The 19,700-nt window shown below is 39.6% G+C and overlaps 3 protein-coding genes across 3 annotated transcripts; 2 read left to right on the top strand and 1 right to left on the bottom strand.

The window, feature by feature from the left end:
* Positions 1-1,437: 1,437 nt before the first annotated feature.
* On the bottom strand, positions 1,438-11,419 carry LOC121742217 (ABC transporter B family member 25, mitochondrial-like). Its single transcript, XM_042135298.1, has 20 exons — positions 11,001-11,419; positions 10,662-10,883; positions 10,378-10,564; positions 10,119-10,180; positions 8,195-8,238; positions 7,922-8,024; positions 7,709-7,816; positions 7,512-7,595; positions 7,366-7,426; positions 6,347-6,492; positions 6,103-6,219; positions 5,784-5,869; positions 4,393-4,481; positions 3,951-4,006; positions 3,669-3,749; positions 3,501-3,566; positions 3,327-3,419; positions 3,024-3,088; positions 2,315-2,450; positions 1,438-1,865 (listed from the first exon to the last, which is right to left on the bottom strand). The coding sequence occupies exons 1-20, from the start codon at positions 11,250-11,252 to the stop codon at positions 1,722-1,724; spliced, it is 2,202 nt and encodes a 733-aa protein (XP_041991232.1). The 5' UTR covers positions 11,253-11,419; the 3' UTR covers positions 1,438-1,721.
* A 2,593-nt stretch (positions 11,420-14,012) lies between these two features.
* LOC121740866 (NAD(P)H-quinone oxidoreductase subunit N, chloroplastic-like) lies at positions 14,013-15,114 on the top strand. The gene is made up of 4 exons (XM_042133511.1): positions 14,013-14,457; positions 14,584-14,700; positions 14,783-14,868; positions 14,946-15,114. The coding sequence occupies exons 1-4, from the start codon at positions 14,080-14,082 to the stop codon at positions 15,022-15,024; spliced, it is 660 nt and encodes a 219-aa protein (XP_041989445.1). The 5' UTR covers positions 14,013-14,079; the 3' UTR covers positions 15,025-15,114.
* Positions 15,115-19,168: 4,054 nt separating this feature from the next.
* Positions 19,169-19,693, top strand: LOC121741375. The gene is made up of 2 exons (XM_042134100.1): positions 19,169-19,465; positions 19,559-19,693. The coding sequence occupies exons 1-2, from the start codon at positions 19,189-19,191 to the stop codon at positions 19,573-19,575; spliced, it is 294 nt and encodes a 97-aa protein (XP_041990034.1). The 5' UTR covers positions 19,169-19,188; the 3' UTR covers positions 19,576-19,693.
* The last annotated feature ends 7 nt before the right edge of the window (positions 19,694-19,700 follow it).

The following is a 19,700-nucleotide window of genomic DNA, read 5'->3' as shown; positions in this document are numbered from 1 at the left end:
CAAGCACATGCGCCTAGTGGTGCCTCCGATGTGGAGGTATTCGTCGAATATGTCGGCCGTTTGTCCAGTCGCAAGCTGACGGATGGCTGCAGTACATTTCTGCAGCGTCGTGTGGCTGGGACGGCCGACCGCGTCGAACCCTTCTCGGAAGAACTCTTCCCGGGCCGCCAAAGTATTCGCTATGTGAAGAAATAGCGGTTTACTCATGCGGAAACGGCGACGGAAGTAGGTATCTCCCCAAATCGGGTTATCGCAGAAGTAGTCGAGTACTAACCGTGCGGCGGCTTCCTCCCGGTTCCGATTGATGTACTTCCGGGAGCGTCGTGGGGGTGGCGCGGCTTCCTCCGTCTCTCGTCGTCGATCTTCTTCAAGTGATTGTTCCATTAATTGACGCATTTGCTCAAAAGGATCCATTTGTTTGAGTTGATTTAAGATGGAAATTGGAGTGATAGAGAGGATTTGAGAGGAATAGATGTGTGTTTGTGTGTGAAATGAGTATGAAATAAGATTATTTATAGAGTAAATAAAAAAATTAAAAAAATAAAAAAATAAAAAAATTAACGGTAACATTACCGTTTGAATTTTTTTTTTTTATTAAAAATCGATTTTTTTTTAAAAATGAATTATTGCGTCATCCGTGACGACGCCCACTCGCGGGCCAGCGAGTGGGCGTCACGCATGCATCGGGGGCGCGCCACGTCGCCCGGGCGCGTGACGGGCCGGCGCGTCCCTTGTCTCGCGGATGCGGGCTACGGGACGGGACGAGGGTTGCAACGCGAGCCGCGCGCGTGACGCGTAGTGGATGCTCTTACACACAAACATGCATAAAATTACGCATAATGTTAATGTTAACAATTAAAGTAAATTCACGGTATCATATTTAAAAAGGAAAAGCAGAATCCATGATAAATGCATCCAATTAAATCATCCAATTTTTTTATATCAATGATTAAGATTGGGCACTCTATACTAATCCAACACTTGGATATTACCAAGTTTTATTCATTTATCTAATGTTTCTTTCATGGGAATGGTAATAATTGGATTTAAGTACTTAGTACAGTATTATTTTATGGGAATATGTAACTAATAGCATGCAAATTAAAATTATGGTAATTATATAGTCTAGAGTTAAAATCACGCAGCTAAACTAAAAAAATCAACCTCTGATTCTCTGAGTGGACCTACTGCACTAGTTGCAGCCATGATTTGCACAAACAAGGCGATCCAAAATTCAAATCTCATCTTTCAACCACAAAGTGAAAAAAATATACTACTAGTAATAAAAATTGATGCATAATTTTAATTGAAATGTCAAATGTGGCCCAACACTTGAAAATGGGGTGCATAAAGATAAGATAGCTGGCAATTCGTACGTTACAAAAAAAAAAGTTTTCATGTAACTCATGATTGTGTTGTGCTTTTGAAATGCAGTTCTGAGGATAACATGTTCACTATTCCAAACTTGTATATATAATTCATGGGCAGAAATTGAATGAAAAGGGCAATTTTCGATGACGAATTACTCACCGGGATGGGTAGGGGCAGTAACTTATCTATAGACCTGCAGATATTATAGAGTCAATGGTCCCCCATTCATACTCCCTACTCTACATGTTTATATGAACTGAAAAACCCCAATTATATATCTATCATCTGTTTCTATGTGCAAGCAAAATAAATACTAAGAGTAATAATTTAAGATAAAATTAGAATGGAACTCATGCTTCCAATTTGATGGCTGCATCAATGGCATCAACAGTGGAATTTTGCTGTGCCCAAAGCTGTGAGTATCTACCAGACTTGGTCAAGAGAACATCATGAGGTCCCTGCTCTACTACTCTTCCGCTCTCCAAAACTATGATCTGCCATTCCAAATTTCATTCACAATCACATGGAAACACTACTATGAATAGCATAGAGTCAGATAACAAACGTATAAACGGAGTAAGACCATGTCCAATGCAAATATGTACATCTCAGCCACCACATGACTTTGACTAACTAATGTGACACAATGTCAAGACATGTATATGTTTCCCTTTTTTTTTAATATTCTTCCGTTCCTTGTTAATTGAGTCATTTTTCCATTCCAGGACGTTCAAAGATAATTGAGTCAATTATTTTTGGCAAAAATAATACTCTCTTCTACTTTATTCTCTCCTACTTTATTCTCCCTCCACTTAATATAGTATACATCTACTTATTTCTTAATTTCCATGGAGAAAAGAAATGACTCAATTAACAAGGAACGGAAGGAGTATGGCATATAATACACGAGTGTCTTCAGATTCTTATAGTGGAGAACAAATACCTCGTCACACTGCATTGCTGTTGTGAGCCTGTGTGCAATGAAAATTGAAGTTCGATTATTTGCCAAGGATTTCAAAGCATTTAGAATTTCTGACTCTGTTGTGCTATCAAGCGCACTTGTAGCTTCATCACAAAACCTAGAAAAGGAAGAAAATAAAGAGAATTAAAAAACATACAAGGAATGCCTGTGCAATTACAAAAGATGAACTACAGCATTGTCGTTGAGTTCAAGCAGAACACAAAAAATGTGAGTAGAGCAATATACAGAAAGATAAATCACAAGAAGCTCAAAATACTATAGATATTGTTTATACTGTGTCAACAGACAATAGGCTACCGGACCATTGCATGGACCAGGAATTAGGGAGATTTAATATGATTCATTTGAGATGGGCCTGAGTATTCATTGATTTACATTCAGCTTGCACTCAGGTTTTCTGAGTTTGACTCTGGTGCGCTCATTTGATCTATTAACCCTAGACTTTATCAATAGACACTGACATAACTACATAACAAAAAGGATTATTTTCATTCCCAATCCCAACGCAGTAATGGGTCATTCTCATCCAGATTTAGTTGAGATTGCATTTTCAATAATTTATCGCCATTCTTTAGATTTTTACCCCCTTGAACTTATATATGAAAACTAAAGGAATGGAAAGAAGGAAGCAAATGGCATGGCATGGGTAATCAGAAGCAATAGTACTTACAATATAGGAGGTGCTTTCAAGAATGTACGAGCAAGTGCCACTCTTTGCTTTTCACCACCGCTTAACTGCCAAAATGTAAGAGTATCACATTAAACTTCAATGTTGATCAGAGTAGGGTAATTGCGAATTATTTACACCAACATAAAGTTAAAAGATCATCTCATACATCTTAAGAGACTTAACATACTTACAAAATAGGAGGTGTTTTCAAAAATGTACAATTGTCATGCTTACAAGTTGAAATTGCATCTAAACGAGGATACTACAGAAATTGATTCTAAAGGAAGAAAATACAAAATATACCTTAAGTCCTCTTTCCCCTACTAGGGTAGAATATTTCTCCGGGAATTTCATGATTGTGTCGTGAATAGCTGCTCGACGAGCGGCATCATATACCTATTATTAGAAGATAAATAAGAGGAAAACCTCTGAAAGTAGCAATTACAGCGTAAGAATAATGTTAATTTTAACAGGAACCTCCTCATGCGTAGCTGCAAGGCGACCATAGTGAATGTTGTGGAATATAGTATCATTGAATAGAACCTGCCAGCAATTTGCAACAAAAACAACAAAAGGAGGTTAAGATGCCTGCATAGCCAATAATTCATTCCTGAATCAAACACTTACATGGAATTGTCAACTTACAGTGTCTTGAGGAACAACGCCAATGGATTTCCTAAGGCTCTCGAGCGTTACTCCCCTGATATCTTGCCCATCTATCTTTATCTGTCAAATAAAAATGTAAAATGGAACTTAAGAAAAACATCATAGAACCAAGGAGACATTAAGAGTCAAATAAATATGAAGAAAGAACATCTATTGCTTGAGATTAGTTTCAGAAAATGACAAATGGCACCATAGCAGTAGTAAAATAGATTTAAAAATTCCAACCAATTATTTGTCTAAAAGAAACTGCTGTAATCTTACGTGTCCAGCATGGGTGTCAAAAAATCTGTATAGCAATCTTAGAATGGTTGACTTTCCTGCAAATACATGCAGAGGTATCATGAGATAAGACTCTAAAACTAAAAAAACTTATGATAGTTCAAGAAACAGGTGCAAATGGTCATGAATATGAAGTGCTACATACCAAGCCAACCATCATGCCAAAAAAGGTCACCTCAGAAAATAACAAAATGTTGAACTTTAAGCAACATTACTTGTATTTCAATCTCAATAACACTCCTACATAGACAATCATTTCTTATTCGAAAAACAAACATTACATATGCATACATATAAACACCTTTATTCAGTTTCAGCATCAGAATAAATCAAACAAGAAAGACACGAGAGCCAAATATCTTGATTACCAGAACAAAAAATGGATCCTTTTATTATTTATCAAGAAAAATAAGTGACTGTTTACCACTTCCACTGGTTCCAACAATAGCTACACTCTTCCCAGCTGGCACAGCAAATGATATACCATCCAAAATCTTTCTTTCTGGGAGGTAGCTGCATAAGAAGTTAAGAACATAAGAAGAGCACCAAAACACTCAAATCATTTTCAAGACAGTAAAATATATTACCTACTGAAAACGTTTAACTAAAAGCAGTAGGACAAAATAGCAAAGTCTGCTGCACCATTTTAGGATTCACATTATCAAAGCGGCACACTTGCTTTTGCGAATTGTTTGATCTGATAGCTTAGAGAGGATATCACAATTGAACTTTATTACTGACTGACTGAAACATATGATAGAGAATTGCAACACTAAACTATAACAAGTTTCTTAATGTAGATATGTTCTGACAAGCAGGTAATGAACTGAAAATCAATCATCTGCACTAAACTTCGGCTACAGAAGTGTGGTCATAGTCACGGATGTTGATATTGACGTCAAAAGATTAGGCATCATTGATTTCATTTTTGGGGTGAATCTTTCTACTTATTCCATTTGATAACCAAGAAATGCAAGTTTTTCAGCCATTTTCATCAGAAAGATAACTTACCACTTACTTGGTATGGTGTATTTAGGGACTAGGAACACAAAAGAAGAATAGGCTTGGTTTGTTGGAATGATCCCTAAATAGTAATTTTAGCACCTTAAAAGTGGAAGAATGAGCCATACCTCCCAAAAATGGGGGCAATGAAACTCATTCTCCGTTCTTATCATTCCCTTGCTCCCTAAACCAGCAATCACCCCCTTATTTTATAAAAAATATTATTATGAGACCTGTTAGTATTTAATATTTCCCATGCATCTACCTAAACCATTAAATACCTACTAGTAGACTAGTAGTTCACATAAGAGTATCATATACTACATGTTTTTATTTTCAATTTTTGCAAAACTAAAGAGTGGGAAACGTGAAAGTGGTCTGGAAAGCTAAACCAGATGGTAATAATAAATTCCACAAACCTAGTAATATGAGAAAGCTAAGCCTGATGAAGGTCCACCTCGTTGCAGAGTATAATAGATTGTAGAAAATCATGCAAGTGAATGAAAAGCTGCATTATAGTAGTTTCCTAGCGAGCTGCATTTCCCAGCTGTTATTAGATCCTTCTTTCCATCCCTAGTTAAGTTGCCTGTCAGCCTTAAGTTCTTCACAAGGCCGAAGATATCACATGGCAGAGTTTCACTAGTACATCGATACTTAGATTCATTCTTCATGCAACTATGAAGGGTTAAACTCATTACATGTCAGTTATGAGAACAAAACCACTTCGTAAAGATGATATGAAAGACCTTCTACTATTACACAAATAGACCATCAAGTACAGTTGTATTCCAACTAGAAAATATGGAGGTGCACCTGAAGTCAACGTTTTCAAATTCTATGCACCCCCCATTCAATTCCAAAGGCTTAGCGTCGTGTTTATCCACAATTTCTGATTTTTCCTGGATGTGAAACAAATAGCAGTAAAAAATCATTATATATGAAAACATTTAACAGAACTACAAGTTTCCTGAGCTATGCTTAACATAATTGTCCGTTAGATCCTCCCAATATCACCAGTAACGAGTATCACATTGTTCGATCCCAACAAACAAAATCTGACTTTGATTCAGTAAACCTTTTCAGGGAAACTCCGAGATGGAAAATAAATATTACCCTGACAGTGAGTTAATACCTCAAGTAATTGAAACATGGACTTCATATCTACCAAACTTTGAACCGTTTCTCTATAAACACCTCCAAGGAAGTTGAGTGGAAGAGAGAGTTGAAAAAGAAGTCCATTTACCATGACCTAAGAGGAATGATATTTAGTCATGATAATAATACATCATAAATAAATGAATAAATAAGAGATCAAGTCTTAGCCAATAGATGCCAAAATGGGTAACAGGAATGTTTATGAGGAAGGTAGAATTTACCAAGTCCCCAACAGTCATATTTCCTTGCATGATCCCACTTGAACACAAAATCATAGAAGTTGAGATAGCAATGCTGAATATCAAACTCTGCCCGAAGTTCAAAGAAGCAAGACTTCTTTGAGTTTTTAAGGCAGCATCTTCGTATCCTGAAAGATGGTTCCTCATTGGTTAACTGACATCATAGCAAACATGAAGTATGACATAACAGGGCAGAGAGAGGTATGAATTTAGAAACTCTTTCATCTGAAAGGGACAAAAAGTAGAAAGAAGTATGTCATAGCTTCTTTATTAATTAGCTGTTTGGAACCGTGGAACTGTTGCACAATGCGCTGACGCCATTATGTATAGCACTATCCAGACCTAGCTACTCAAAATGAAAAGAGCCACTGAGGTAAAAAAAAATTCACCAAAAAGAAAAAAAAGTATGCTAATAGTAGTAGTTTGGCATTCTGATGAGGTAGCAACTCAAGCTTAAAGGTCATCCAGCCATGGGTCCATAGGTACTATATTATTATAATTTGGCGAATGTAAATGCAGCAAACCAGAATTAGTGCTATCCTACAGATAATTGTTTTGCAGAGACTGCCAACTCAGTTATAAGGCTATAATCAAAAGCCTGCCCTTTAGATGACGTACTTTGCCTCACAGTTGGTATAGACAACATACATTCTTAATGTAGTTCACAAATTTAGAAAAGTATAAGTTCTTAGACCTAGTTCAGTTCATGGAATTATTTGAGGGCATAGCACAAGAGGAGTTCATTGATCAATTTGAATGGGAGATGTATGAGTATTAATTTTATACCAGTCTCCCTCACCCCTTTATACACACACATCACTTTGTAACTTGTGCTCCCCCTTTACCTTGGGAATTAAGAGCTTAACCCCTTTCACTGCATCTAACATTTTTTTATCATTTAACCAATGAAAGAAAAGTTCTAGATCTCTTATGTTGGTCTCTATAGTGGTAGGCCAATGCTTGAACAAATAAATTTTGAATTTGAAGGTGAAATTACTTACTCTCAAGAAACTCATCGTATTTATCAGCTTCATAGGCCTCATTGTTAAAGTACTTGACAGTCTGAAAGGTAATAGGAACCATCAACATCAACATCAACATTGGGCTCATATGCAGATTAATTCTCACAAAGAAGAGGATAACTCACCTCATAATTTATTAGGGAATCTATTGCACGCGTATTTGCATCATTGTCAGCTTTATTCATTGCCTTCCTAAACTTAGTCCTCCACTAAAATTGAAAATCCAATAGTGGTCTTTATTAAAATAACATGTAAACTGAACCAACTCAAAAATACCAGACAATTGAGATGAAGAACTCTTATTAAAAGAAAGTAACAATACCTGTGTCACAGTTAATGTGAAAGCTATATAAGCTGCCATAGAAAATGTTGTAATCCATGCAAATGTTGCTCCAAACTTATAGGCAAGGATGCCAGCAACCATTGATATCTGAAAGGCCATAGACCAAGACAATTGAAGTTGTTCCTACAAACTCTTAACTTGTAAAAGCTTTTACTACATCAAACTTAACAAGGAATCAACTAGGGATTACACCTCTAACACAGTTGGTACAACATTGAAGACCATTGATGAAAGAATCCAGTTTATAGCCCGGCTACCACGATCGATGATACGATTAAGAGCACCCGTTTCTCGACTGCAAAGATAAACAGGCATATTTCAAGGTTATTTCTAAATTGTTCAGCTCATTTGGAAACTTCACCTTAGAGCTACTATAATACGTGTAAACATAATTTAAGGTACAATAAGCAGCATGAAGGACCCTAGGTATTATTATTTTCTAAGAGAATCTGGACCGTGACATACCTCAGGTGATATCGTAGGTCAAGATCATGCAAATGTGAAAAGACCTGCAAGATGGGTCGACAATGTACGTTACACAAATATCATGTGCTGACTTTGTCAATATACAGGCAAGTCTGAAGATTCTGAACTTTATATTATTGTTTTCTGCATGTTATAATTTACAGAAACAAATTATTTCTTGCTGAAAATGAACAAGAATTGCCAATCAATTAACCTGATGCCTTAGAGAAGTAGTATGACTCTCTTGGGTTAACATAGTTCATTTAATCAAAACCATTTGCTATGTACTGGAACCAAACTGAACACTACATTTTCCACTAGTCAGCTAGTTGATCCAATCCCCTTTTGTTTTACAAAGCCATGTTGATTTCCAATTTCGTTCTATATATTATTATATTTTCATTATTTATGCTTTGCTGTTTCTAATTTTCTGCGTCGCAAGAATTATAAATAGAAGATAAACATAGTGACATAGTCAATAAGGTCCAATGGTTGGATTCATTATAGACCTCTTCTTTTCCATAAATTTTGGCAAACATGATTACAGAATCATAAAAGAGAAAAGGGCAAACAGGTCTTAGTCAACCAACTACATAACATCCCAAAACAAGCCTTGCTATGTCCTTTTTTACCAAGAAATTCTGTCACTCACTGATTACCTTCCCTAGTTCCCTTTATTTTCGAGGTATATAAAATTATAAGATACATAAAGAATTCACTTTCTCAATGCTCATCAAGAACTCTGCTTTGTTTCAAAAAGTAATATGCATCTTTGAGACTGCCCATTTTGATTAAGCAATGAGAATGGAACATCATCAGAAAGAATATAAATGACTTATTAATATTGTCTGACTGCTAGTCGGCTACATAGCTTATTCATCACGCTTTCTGAGTTTGTGTAGGATCATTATCTTGAGCAATATAAATAAAATTTCCAATAGTTACAAAAGAAGCTAGAAGCAACCTATTCATTATTTGTTACTCCCTCCGTCCCTTAAATTTTGTCACATTTTTCCATTTTCATATGTCCCACAAAATTTGTCACATTTCACTTTTTACCATTTTTTGTAGTGGATCCCATATTCCACTAACTCATTCCAACTCACATTTTATCATAAAAATAATATATAAAAGTAGGACCCACTCTCCACTAACTTTTTCAACTCACTTTCCATTACATTTCTTAAAACCCGTGCCCAGTCAAAGTGCCATTATACTAACATTTAGTTGTAATTTGTTTGGACACATTTTTCAATTTTATTGTTCTATTTCTGACAGATCCAAACTAGAGTCACATTTATGAGACAAGACATTAGGATATGGTAAGAGGTATCAACATAATAGAAAGATAAACACAGTTAAGCTGGCACTAGAAAGGCTGGAGGCTACATGGAAGATGGAACAACAAGAGGGTGAATGGGCAGACAATTATCAGTGGAATTTAAAGAAGGGTGTCCTACTGTTTCTGTCTGGATCAATGTCTCGGGAGGTCAGAAACCTAGAGCTTTTCATCTGTTCAGCAGCTTGTGGTTGGTTTCACTTTTGATCTTTTTCAAGCTGCAACCCCAAGTTAGATTCTAATTTTCTACATAGGACGGTGATCTTCTTATCATGAAATCTTTAATTCAAAATTGACCAAGAGCTAGAGAAAAGCTAAAACTGATGACAATTTTCACTCTATGCCAATAATTTCCTCCAACCTACATGAAGCTTACTTTATATGCTTGGGAAATTTCTGCTATTTCCCTTCAATGGACAAAGATGTTCCATCTTCAGAAAATTTTTGGGTACAGCATGAAAGAGTGAACAATAGCATATCATTAGCATATAAATATACATTAATTCAAATATATAGTATTATCTTAAGAAACAGATCAATCATGCAATATAAAGGGTGAGAAAGTAAGGGAATGCAGTCCCCTACCTGCCTAGAAACCTGCCGAATTGTTCTCAATGCCACCTTGGAAAATATGGCAGTTCTTAGTTCTATATGAAAAGAATTACAGTAAGTTCCACAGTAAACTATAGTTAAAATGAGGGACTCTTTCATAGTAGGAGTACAATTTGAGCAAAGAAACATGAAGGCGATTTTCATTTACTCTCATAGCTTAAATCTATCTTTAGGATCTTCAAACTTCCATAAAATGGAACAAACCATTAATACTACATAAGTAGCAACATACCATTACAGGCAGATGCCCCCAACCGCGCTATACCATAACCAACTAGAACTGCCGCAGGGCTAGCAAAAAGAGCTAGAGCAGTAGAATTGGCAGCAGTGAACTCAGCAAGACCACCCGCATTGCCTGTCGCTGTTGATAGCCAATCAACAGCCAGCTTGAACAAGAACGGCACCTGAACATTAATTACCTACAAACCCCAAACCAAAGGGAACAACCACAAAATAAAATCACCTTAAAACATCAACATCACGTGCAAATAATAGGTAATCTTCGCAAACATTTACTTTGGCACTGATCAGAAGACCTAAGGCAGCAATGACACGAAACCGAAATTCAAAATTGTCCTTCATCCACAAGTATTTAGCTAGAGTTGCGATGAGTTTAGTCTCTCCGGAAGCTCCATTTTCGGTCAACGACGTCTTCTTCTCTTGCTTCGGTCCCGGAGCTGCCTCCGTCGAGAACATTGCATACCCATTCGGCGGTGAGTTTTGATCGCCGTTGGTTCCCTGACAAAATGCACAAATTGCACATCAATTTTGTTGTTAAAAAAAGACATACTACAAAAACCTGCTAAACTATAAGAATAAGACAAATGCAACAAGAAACAAATATGGAATGGTCACCGCGTTTTGAGGAGGCCGGGAAGGAAAATCGGACAGGAAGGCGTTGAGCTTGAACGCCGACGGCACAGTTCTGACGGAGCGCCATAATCTCGGTTTACTCGAGAGAGTTCTGGCGCCAGTAGCAACGGAGTTCGGATTCAGCTGAAGTGGAACGCCAGGCGGTTTGAGAACTGCGTGAGCTACGAGATTAACGCGGGAGGAGACGGCGTGGTTGATGATTCTGGAGCACCTCGACGCGATTTCTCCCTGCATATTCTTCTCCGGCGTGTTTGTCTCAGTGCATTTGAGGGGAAGCCTAACTCTTCCCCCAACTGTTTGATGAAATGAGAGAGAGAGAGAAGGGGGGAAATCAGCCTTGGCCGGGTTGCGTGATTCCTATAGCCGTATTTGTTGGTGGGGACAGAATCTGTGTACGCTTCTATTCTGTTTATGAAAGCAGTGAAATTGGTGTTGTGCATAAAATGCGATTTTTGATAAAATAGCTGTAAATCGTAGAATGTGCAACTGCGCATATGACTGATGCCGCTTTTCTACCTATTGATAGTACGCGTTGACTATACTATGAACCTAATAATGCGTAAGTACAAATACATTCGGTGGAGCACATTTAAAAACAAGTATATGCTGTTTTACATTTATTAGATCCATATCGTACAGATATTTGTTCGATTAATGAACTAAAACATTTTCTTTGATTGTTGAAGTATGGGTGCATTGTATTACGCGAAGAGGTTTCAGGCAAGTGTCGGATGAAAATGTGAGTGGTGTTGATTCAACAAGGTCAGTGTTGTGAGTGGATGATTTAAAGAAGAGTGACAGAGGATCCAGATCCTAAGGTGCATGAAAATAAGATTACGGTATTAGAGAAGGAAGGCGCATAGTGTCGTGATATGATGACATCACTGGCCGACTGATTATACATGAAGCAGTTGTGTTCCTATGTGTTCTTGGAAGATTAATGCATAGGAGAGCAATTAGAAGATTTCAACAAAGTTGTAGATGATTTGACTAATATAAATGATAACTTATTGGAGGATGAAGATATAAACTCATTATACTTCTAAATGCCCTCCCCAAATCATATTATCGCAAAAGCTATATATATGGGAGGGAAATATCCATTACCTTGGTTGATATGTCTAGTCCGCATATTTTCAAATGGGATACAAATGCCCCAATTCCAATTGCTAATTTTAACTACAAAATAAACATGTAAACGACATTGTCAAAATATTTAGATGATTATTTTGTTTTGTTTTGTTTTATTGCAGAGAAACTTGAAGTCAGAAAAGCGCCTTAGGGCATCCACAGTGGGGCGGACGATAGGCCGCCTGATGCCTCGGGCGCGTCATCGTCCGCCACTGTGGGTGCACGGACGATGGACGATGCGTCTTCCTCGTCCTAAGCTTAGTCCGCGGACGATAGGGCATCGTCCGCGCCATCGGCCGCCCACTGTGGGCGACGCGGACGATGCAACTCATTTTTATTTATTTTTTATTTTTTAAATTCAAAAATTGTGTTTATATAAATACCCACACCCCACATTTCATTTGTAACCTTTCAATTCAGTTTTCCACTCTCAACTTACGATATAAAATGGATTCCGGTAAATACTCAAGTCCCAATAGCCCGATGTTTGGAGATGGTGCACGTTGGCCGGGTACACAACCTGACGAATATCGGTCGTTCGACCCCATCACGCAGTATGATCCCGATTTCAGTACGAATTCGTACGGTCTCTCTGACATGGAGCCGTCTCCAACTCGCCTTGCCGCCCCTTCCCGTCGCGCCGCCTCCTCGGCCGCCGCCCCCCGCCAGAAAGAAGCGGACCAAGTACAGGGCGTACAAGTTGCCACCTCCGGCAACGAATGAAGAGTACGCCCCCGGACGTACGAACTACCAACCGGATGAAACCCTCGTCTTGGCGAGGTAGGTGTTGGGTGGATATATCGGAGGATCCGATATTCGCGAACAACCAAAAGTAGCTCGCGTACTGGGAGCGCATCGCCGAGCGCTACAATGAGGCGAATCCGTCGATCCTCCGATATTCGCGAATAACCAAAAGCAGCTCGCGTACTGGGAGCGCATCGCCGAGCGCTACAATGAGGCGAAGCCGCCGACCGCGTATAAGCGTCATAGGGAGCAGCTCCGCAAGCACTAGGATCAGGTGAAGAAGTAAGTCAACCTATTCGCGGCGGAGTACGAGAAGTGCTCGAGGGAGCAGGGAAGCGGCGAGAGCTTGAGCGATGTGCGCGATAGAGCGTTGTTGTCGTACCAGTCCATATACGACGACTTCAAGCATTTCAGCATCTGGGCGCTCTTGAGGGACAAGCAGAAGTTCCAAGGCGGGATTCTGCACACCGGTGCGACGAAGAGGACGAAGACCACCGACGATGGTGGTTACACGAGCAGCGAAAGCGAAACTCGTCCGATGAACCTCAACCGGACGTACACGGAGGAAGAGAGTTCCGGCACACCGATGTCCTCCCGGCGAAGAACAAGGGGAAGGCGAAGGCGACATCCTCCTCGCAAGCCGCCTCCCCATCGCCGATCCCGACCCCGACCCCTACCCCGACCCCGTCGGCACTTGCCTAATCGGAGTTGTCAACGGCCTCGATGGCGCGGACGTTGTTGGACATGCACATTGCCCTCATGAAGTGTACGGATCCGGTCAGAGCCGAATACCTCCAGGGGTTGATCGATGAGCTGCGACGGAAGTTGAGAATTTTGTAGAGTAGAACTTTTTTTAAATTTCTAACCCGTGTAACTTTTTTTTAATCAATGTAGTATTTGCCGTTTTTCATTTAATCGTTCTGTTTTTTAATTAGTTTGCATTTATATATTTGAAAATATTTAAATTATTTAACAAAACAATAGCAAAACCTATAGAGCGCGTCTTAGGGCGCCCCACTGCAGGTGGAAGGATAAGAGGATAAAATGCTGACGTGGCGATGCATAGGGCGGGCTTTAGGGCGCCCCAGATGCCCTTATCTTGTTTCTGGACCAGCAGAATCTTCCTAACACTTCACCTTTCATCCCTTCCTCCTCCACTCACACACATAACTATCAATAAATAAAAATGGCAACTGCGGCTGCAACAGCAACTGCAGCATGCTCATTTCATCAAATAGCAATAGCACCGCCAATCCACCTCCACCCACTCCACCACAGCACAAGGCCGGCGACGCTCACCAGAAAACCGGCGAGAATAGCAACGAAATGCAGCCGTAGTTTGGGAGACTTCATCGGAGGAGACCTGCTGAAACTGGACCTAGGGCAGTGGCTGGCCGACGTGGAGGAGCACAAGGCCTTAGCCATCTACTCCCCGCACGAGGGAGGCTACGAGGGCCGATACCTCATCCGCCTCGCCCACCAAGGCTACCATTTCCTCGACCTCTCCGCCCGCGGCCTCGGTGATCCCGAGACCACCCTCACCAAGTTCCACCCCGTCTGCCCAGTAAGTAGTACTCGCTACTATGACTCTAAGGGGCAGTTTGGTCAAACAGATAACTCATCTATATTGGAATCTGTTCATGTTTTGTTTATTTATCTTATCTATCCATTTTAATCGAAATATATGCAGCCTCATATCGGGAAGCAGCCGATAGCGCGGTGGTACTTCCCTCCGGAGGTTGATTACAGGCTATCTTTGCTGCCTCCAGATGCGAAGGGGCTCGTAGTATGGATCATCGAAGCTAAGGTTTGCTTTTGTTTGCGTAATTCGAGTTCATGTTTGACTGTTTGAGTATGATGAGATGATTGAATTGGTGTGCGTTGTTTAGGTGCTGTCCAAGGCAGAGCTGCAGTTTCTGGCCCTGCTTCCGACGCTGAGGCCTCGAGTCAGGGTGCTCGCTGAATGCGGCAACTGGTGCGTTCCTTTTTAAAATAGATAGATCAAAATAACAAAATATGGATGAAAATTAAATAGTGATTGTGTATGTGCAGGAGAAAATTTGTGTGGACGCCGTTGAAGGATATCGCGGGATTACCTGCTACAGGGGAGAAGGCTTCTTCTACCCAGTGACACAACTGCAAATTTTGACTGGCCTGTTGTAAACAAAAACAGGGGGTATATACAATCATGCAAAGATGAAACTCAATGTTAATACGTTTACATATTGATTTTAGGCCATCCGCAATGGGCGGACGATGGCACGCCCGATGGCGCGCATCGTCCGCGCCATCGATCGTCCGCGCCCATTGCGGATACGGACGATAGGTCGCGGACGATCGTCGCGGCCGATACTAAGGGCGCGGAGGATGGCGCGCCCGATGCCTATCGTCCGCGCCATCGTCCGCCCCATTGTGGCGTACACGGACGATGGCTGCGGACGATAGGCATCGGGCGCGCCATCGTCCTCCCCATTGTGGCGTACACGGACGATAGGTCGCGGACGATGGCACGCGGTTTGGTTGTTTTATAAATAGAGTTCATTCGTTTTACATTTCATTTCACAATTTCACTTTCGAAACTTACATTTACATAATTACTACGAAATGGCTTCAAGTCCAAATAGTCCTATGTTTAGTGGAGATGCGCGTTGGCCGGGTACAGAACCCGGCCAATATCGTTCGTTCGACACCAACGCCCAATACGATCCCGATTTCAGTACGGACTCGTATGGGTTGTCGGACATGGAGCCGTCTCCAACCCGACCAGTCGCCCCCTCCCGACGTGACGCCGCAGCGGCCGATCCCGACCCCGCCGCGACCGCTTCCGCCCCAGCCAAAAAGAAGCGGAACCGGCAGCGGGCGCAGAAGTTGCCGCCTCCCGGTGATTGCGATGAGTACGCCCCCGGTCGTACAAACTACACCGACGAGGAAACTCTCATTTTGGCCCGGTGTTGGGTAGATATATCGGAAGATCCGATATTCGCGAACAACCAGAGGCAGTTCGCGTACTGGGAGCGCATCGCCGACCTCTACAATGCGGCCAAGCCGCCGAACGCGTACAAGCGCAAGCGTGAGCAACTCCGCAAGCACTGGGATCAAGTGAAGAAGCAAGTGAACTTGTACGCGGCGGAGTTCGAGAAGTGCGCGCGGGCACAGGGGAGCGGCGAGAGCTGGGAAGACGTGCGTGCTAAAGCGATATTGTCGTACCGGTCGATGTTCGGCGAGTTCAAGCACGAGGCCATCTGGACGCTTTTGAGGGACAAGCAGAAATTCCAAGGTGGAATTCTGCACACTAGTGCGCCAAAGAGGATGAAGACCACCGAAGTTGGTGGTTACACGAGCAGCGGCAGCGGCAATCAACCAGTTGACCTCAACCGGTTGTACGTGGACGACAGCGGTTCCGGCACACCGATGTCCTCCCGACGTCCTCCCGGCGTCAAGGCTGCGAAGGCCAAAGGGAAGGCGGCCGCGACCTCATCCTCGACCGCTGCAACCCCACCTCCGCTCCCGGAAATGCTCCCGCCCCAGGCAGCCGAAGTGTATTCGTCGTTGGCGACAGCGTCGATGGCGAGGACGTTGTTGGAGACGCACAAGGCCCTCAAGAAGTGTACCGACCCCGACGAAGCCGAATACCTCCGGGCATTGATAGATGAACTGCGTCGGAAGTTGGGAATTGCACCGACTTAGTTTTTTTTTTTGTAAGTTGAACGGTGTAACTTCTTTTTTTATTAATGTGTCCCCGTTTGTTATTTCGACCTTTTTATTTACTCGTTATTAATTGTTAGTTGAAAACATTTAAATCAATTAAACAAATAAATAAAATGATGATGTGGCGCGCCATAGGGCGCGCCTTAGGGCGCGCCTTAGGGCGCCCCACTGCAGGTGGGGAGGTAGGAGGATAAAACTGCTGACGTGGCGCGCCATAGGGCGCGCCTTAGGGCGCGCCTTAGGGCGCCCCATTGCTAATGCCCTTAGAGGTAACCTCTTTTTAGCTCCACCAACTTTGGCAAAATATCATTTTAGGTCTGTGAACAAATAAACTAAATATAATTCACAAACCACCTATAGTAAGTTGTTAAAATGCAGTTTACATTGAAAAAATAAAATAAAGTATCAAGTCTCAATTCACTATCCTTAAATAATTGGTCATCTAATAATTGAAAAATTAACACATATTTTTACGGTATTTTTTTATTATATTTAAATTCAATTTGGATGGTAATTGAATTAAATAGTAGTAAAAAATTGTTGGACTCTAGGTCTTTGACGCAAGATGAGTGACGAAAGAATTGTCCAAAGTGCCCTTTGAAGGCCTTAAGGACATTTTCGTCCGGAAAAAGTTTAAAATACCTCAAATGATATTAACTTGTAGTTGACGGACCTAAAATGATATTTTCAAAGTTCACAGACTTAAAATGATACTTTACCAAAGTTCGTGGACTTAAAAAGATGTTCCCTCCTGATTTTATATTGGCATCACAAACATTTCTTGTAAAGATCACATTAGTTGACATGAAATCAGAAAAAAAAAACTTGCACTCGGCATAAATTTGATTGATTTTGATTTAAAAACCAGGCCTAATAAGATTTTCATATTTTTCCCTTTTATTATAAATTTCTGGCTGCAATCCTATAGGTACATTTGTTATTCATGTGTGCACAATATGACGGTGATTTCTCTATAACCAAATAAAATGAGGATAACTTATCAATAAAACCAATTTAGAGACAATTAATTTTGAACAAAAATCCAATAAAACTGAAAGTTCATACATATATATTTAGATTCAAAAATAAAAAAGATGTTAAAAGTTCATGTATTTATACGCAAATAATTGAAAAAATATATATTTATAATTTTAAATTATTACTATATCAATTTATTCATTTTTTATGATTTTTACACTAAATTAAAGATTTTTTATGACCTTTCATTTAAGTAATTAAATATTTTTTAATATGATCTCAGATTAATAATTGCTCTATCCAATTACAATTGACACATTTCTTTTGGGCATACTAATTAAGGAATACTAGTTACAAGGAAAAAAATAAAATATTTAGGTAAATAGAAAATAAAGTAGTAAAAAAAGTAAAATAAATAATTGAAAAAAAATTAAAGAGAGAAAATGTACAATTAAATTTCAGAATAACAAAACTGTATAAGCCAATCTAAAAAGAATACAGCGAGAGTATTGTTTAATTTTATTTCATCACAAGATAAAAATGGTGTGCCAAATAAACAACTCAAAATAACTTTTAGCACAAAATAAGGCATCTTTTAAGGAAGAATCCTACTAAGGCACACAAAGAAAACATGAAGGCATCAAACACCACGCCTCCAACTTAACACCCAAAATTCCTATATTTTAAACTCAAAATGTCTTGTTTTAATTAAATATTTTGATAAAAAACATCATAACCTCCAAATATTGAAATAAAATGGAGTAGACATTCCAAACGATGGAACAAAACGAGTAAAACTAAAACTTTTGCAGGTCACACCTCAATAGGTTGTAATTTCGATTGCCGCATCAATACTCCAATCGTTGAATTTTTTATAGCATTTTATTCCCAAAAATGATTTGTTGAGTACTTAATGAGAATTGTCGAAATAATGGAATTTTTCGAATACATATCCTAAACAACGAGACAAAATCTACCATTTCTAAAAATAAAATAAGTAAAAATTACAAATCCTAATTTCTGTTTATTTTAAAGAATGGTAATCAATATAAATATAGTACTAATAAAAAAAGTAAACATAATTTAAAGGATGATATTTGATAGAAGAGAATGAAAGAGACAAGCTAGATAAAAAGAATATGAAGAGAGGAAAAATGAGATGGAAATTTGTTTTCTAGAATTATAAACTAGTAGTATAAACCAATCATTTGAAGCTCAGTTTTTACGATTTTTATACTAAATTAAAGATTCTGTTATGACCTTAAATTTAAGATCCATATTAAATAATTTTTTGTTACTCAAATTCATAATACTCCTGACACATGTAAAATTCATGACCTTTATTTTTAAAAAAAAATTCACTCAAAGTCATGACCTCTTAACTTTTACAAACAGAAAGGTGCGCCAATTAAATTATAACTCAAAAAAAAACTTTTAGCACAAAATGAGGCATCTTTAGGAAGGGAACACAAAGAAATCATGAAGGTAGCAAACATCATGACTACAACTTGAGATCCAAAATTCTATTTAAAGTCATAGCTGCTGAAGCAAATATAACAATAACTACAAGCAAGAGGCAATGGCCAAAATAGAGTTTACAACATACCTGATGCTGGTGATGTGCACAAGCATGATCTTCTCCACTGCCTCAGCGCAATGCCAAGGCGACTTCCAAGGTCTCATCCAGCAATGTTCCAGATTCGTCCAGCGACCGGGCCCTCAGCAGGCCCCGTCTCAGGGCTGCTGCAACGTCATTAGGAACGTCGATCTTCCATGCGTCTGTCAGCATGTCACTAACCAAGTTGAGAAGATAATCAGCATGCAAAAGGCAGCTTTTGTTTCTGCATCCTGTGGCAAGCCACTTGCTCATGGAACCAAATGTGGCAGTAAGAAATTGCTATATGTTTTTTAACATTAATTCAATACTATTATATACTACTATGAGCTTTGAGCTTTTCTAATTTTCTCTTATTTTGCAGGCTATACAGTTCCATAAGAGGTTGAAGAGCGACTATTGATACACTTCAAAAAAAAAGAGAGCAGTGCTTTAATATCTGTAATAAAGAAGAGTTGTTTGTTTTAGATTTTTGAAATAAGGTTTGTTCTAAATTCTATATATAC

Source organism: Salvia splendens, chromosome 7, assembly GCF_004379255.2.
Source record: "Salvia splendens isolate huo1 chromosome 7, SspV2, whole genome shotgun sequence".
NCBI lineage: Eukaryota > Viridiplantae > Streptophyta > Magnoliopsida > Lamiales > Lamiaceae > Salvia > Salvia splendens.
Note: the sequence above shows the minus strand (reverse complement) of the source record. Positions and strands in the feature narration are given on the sequence as shown.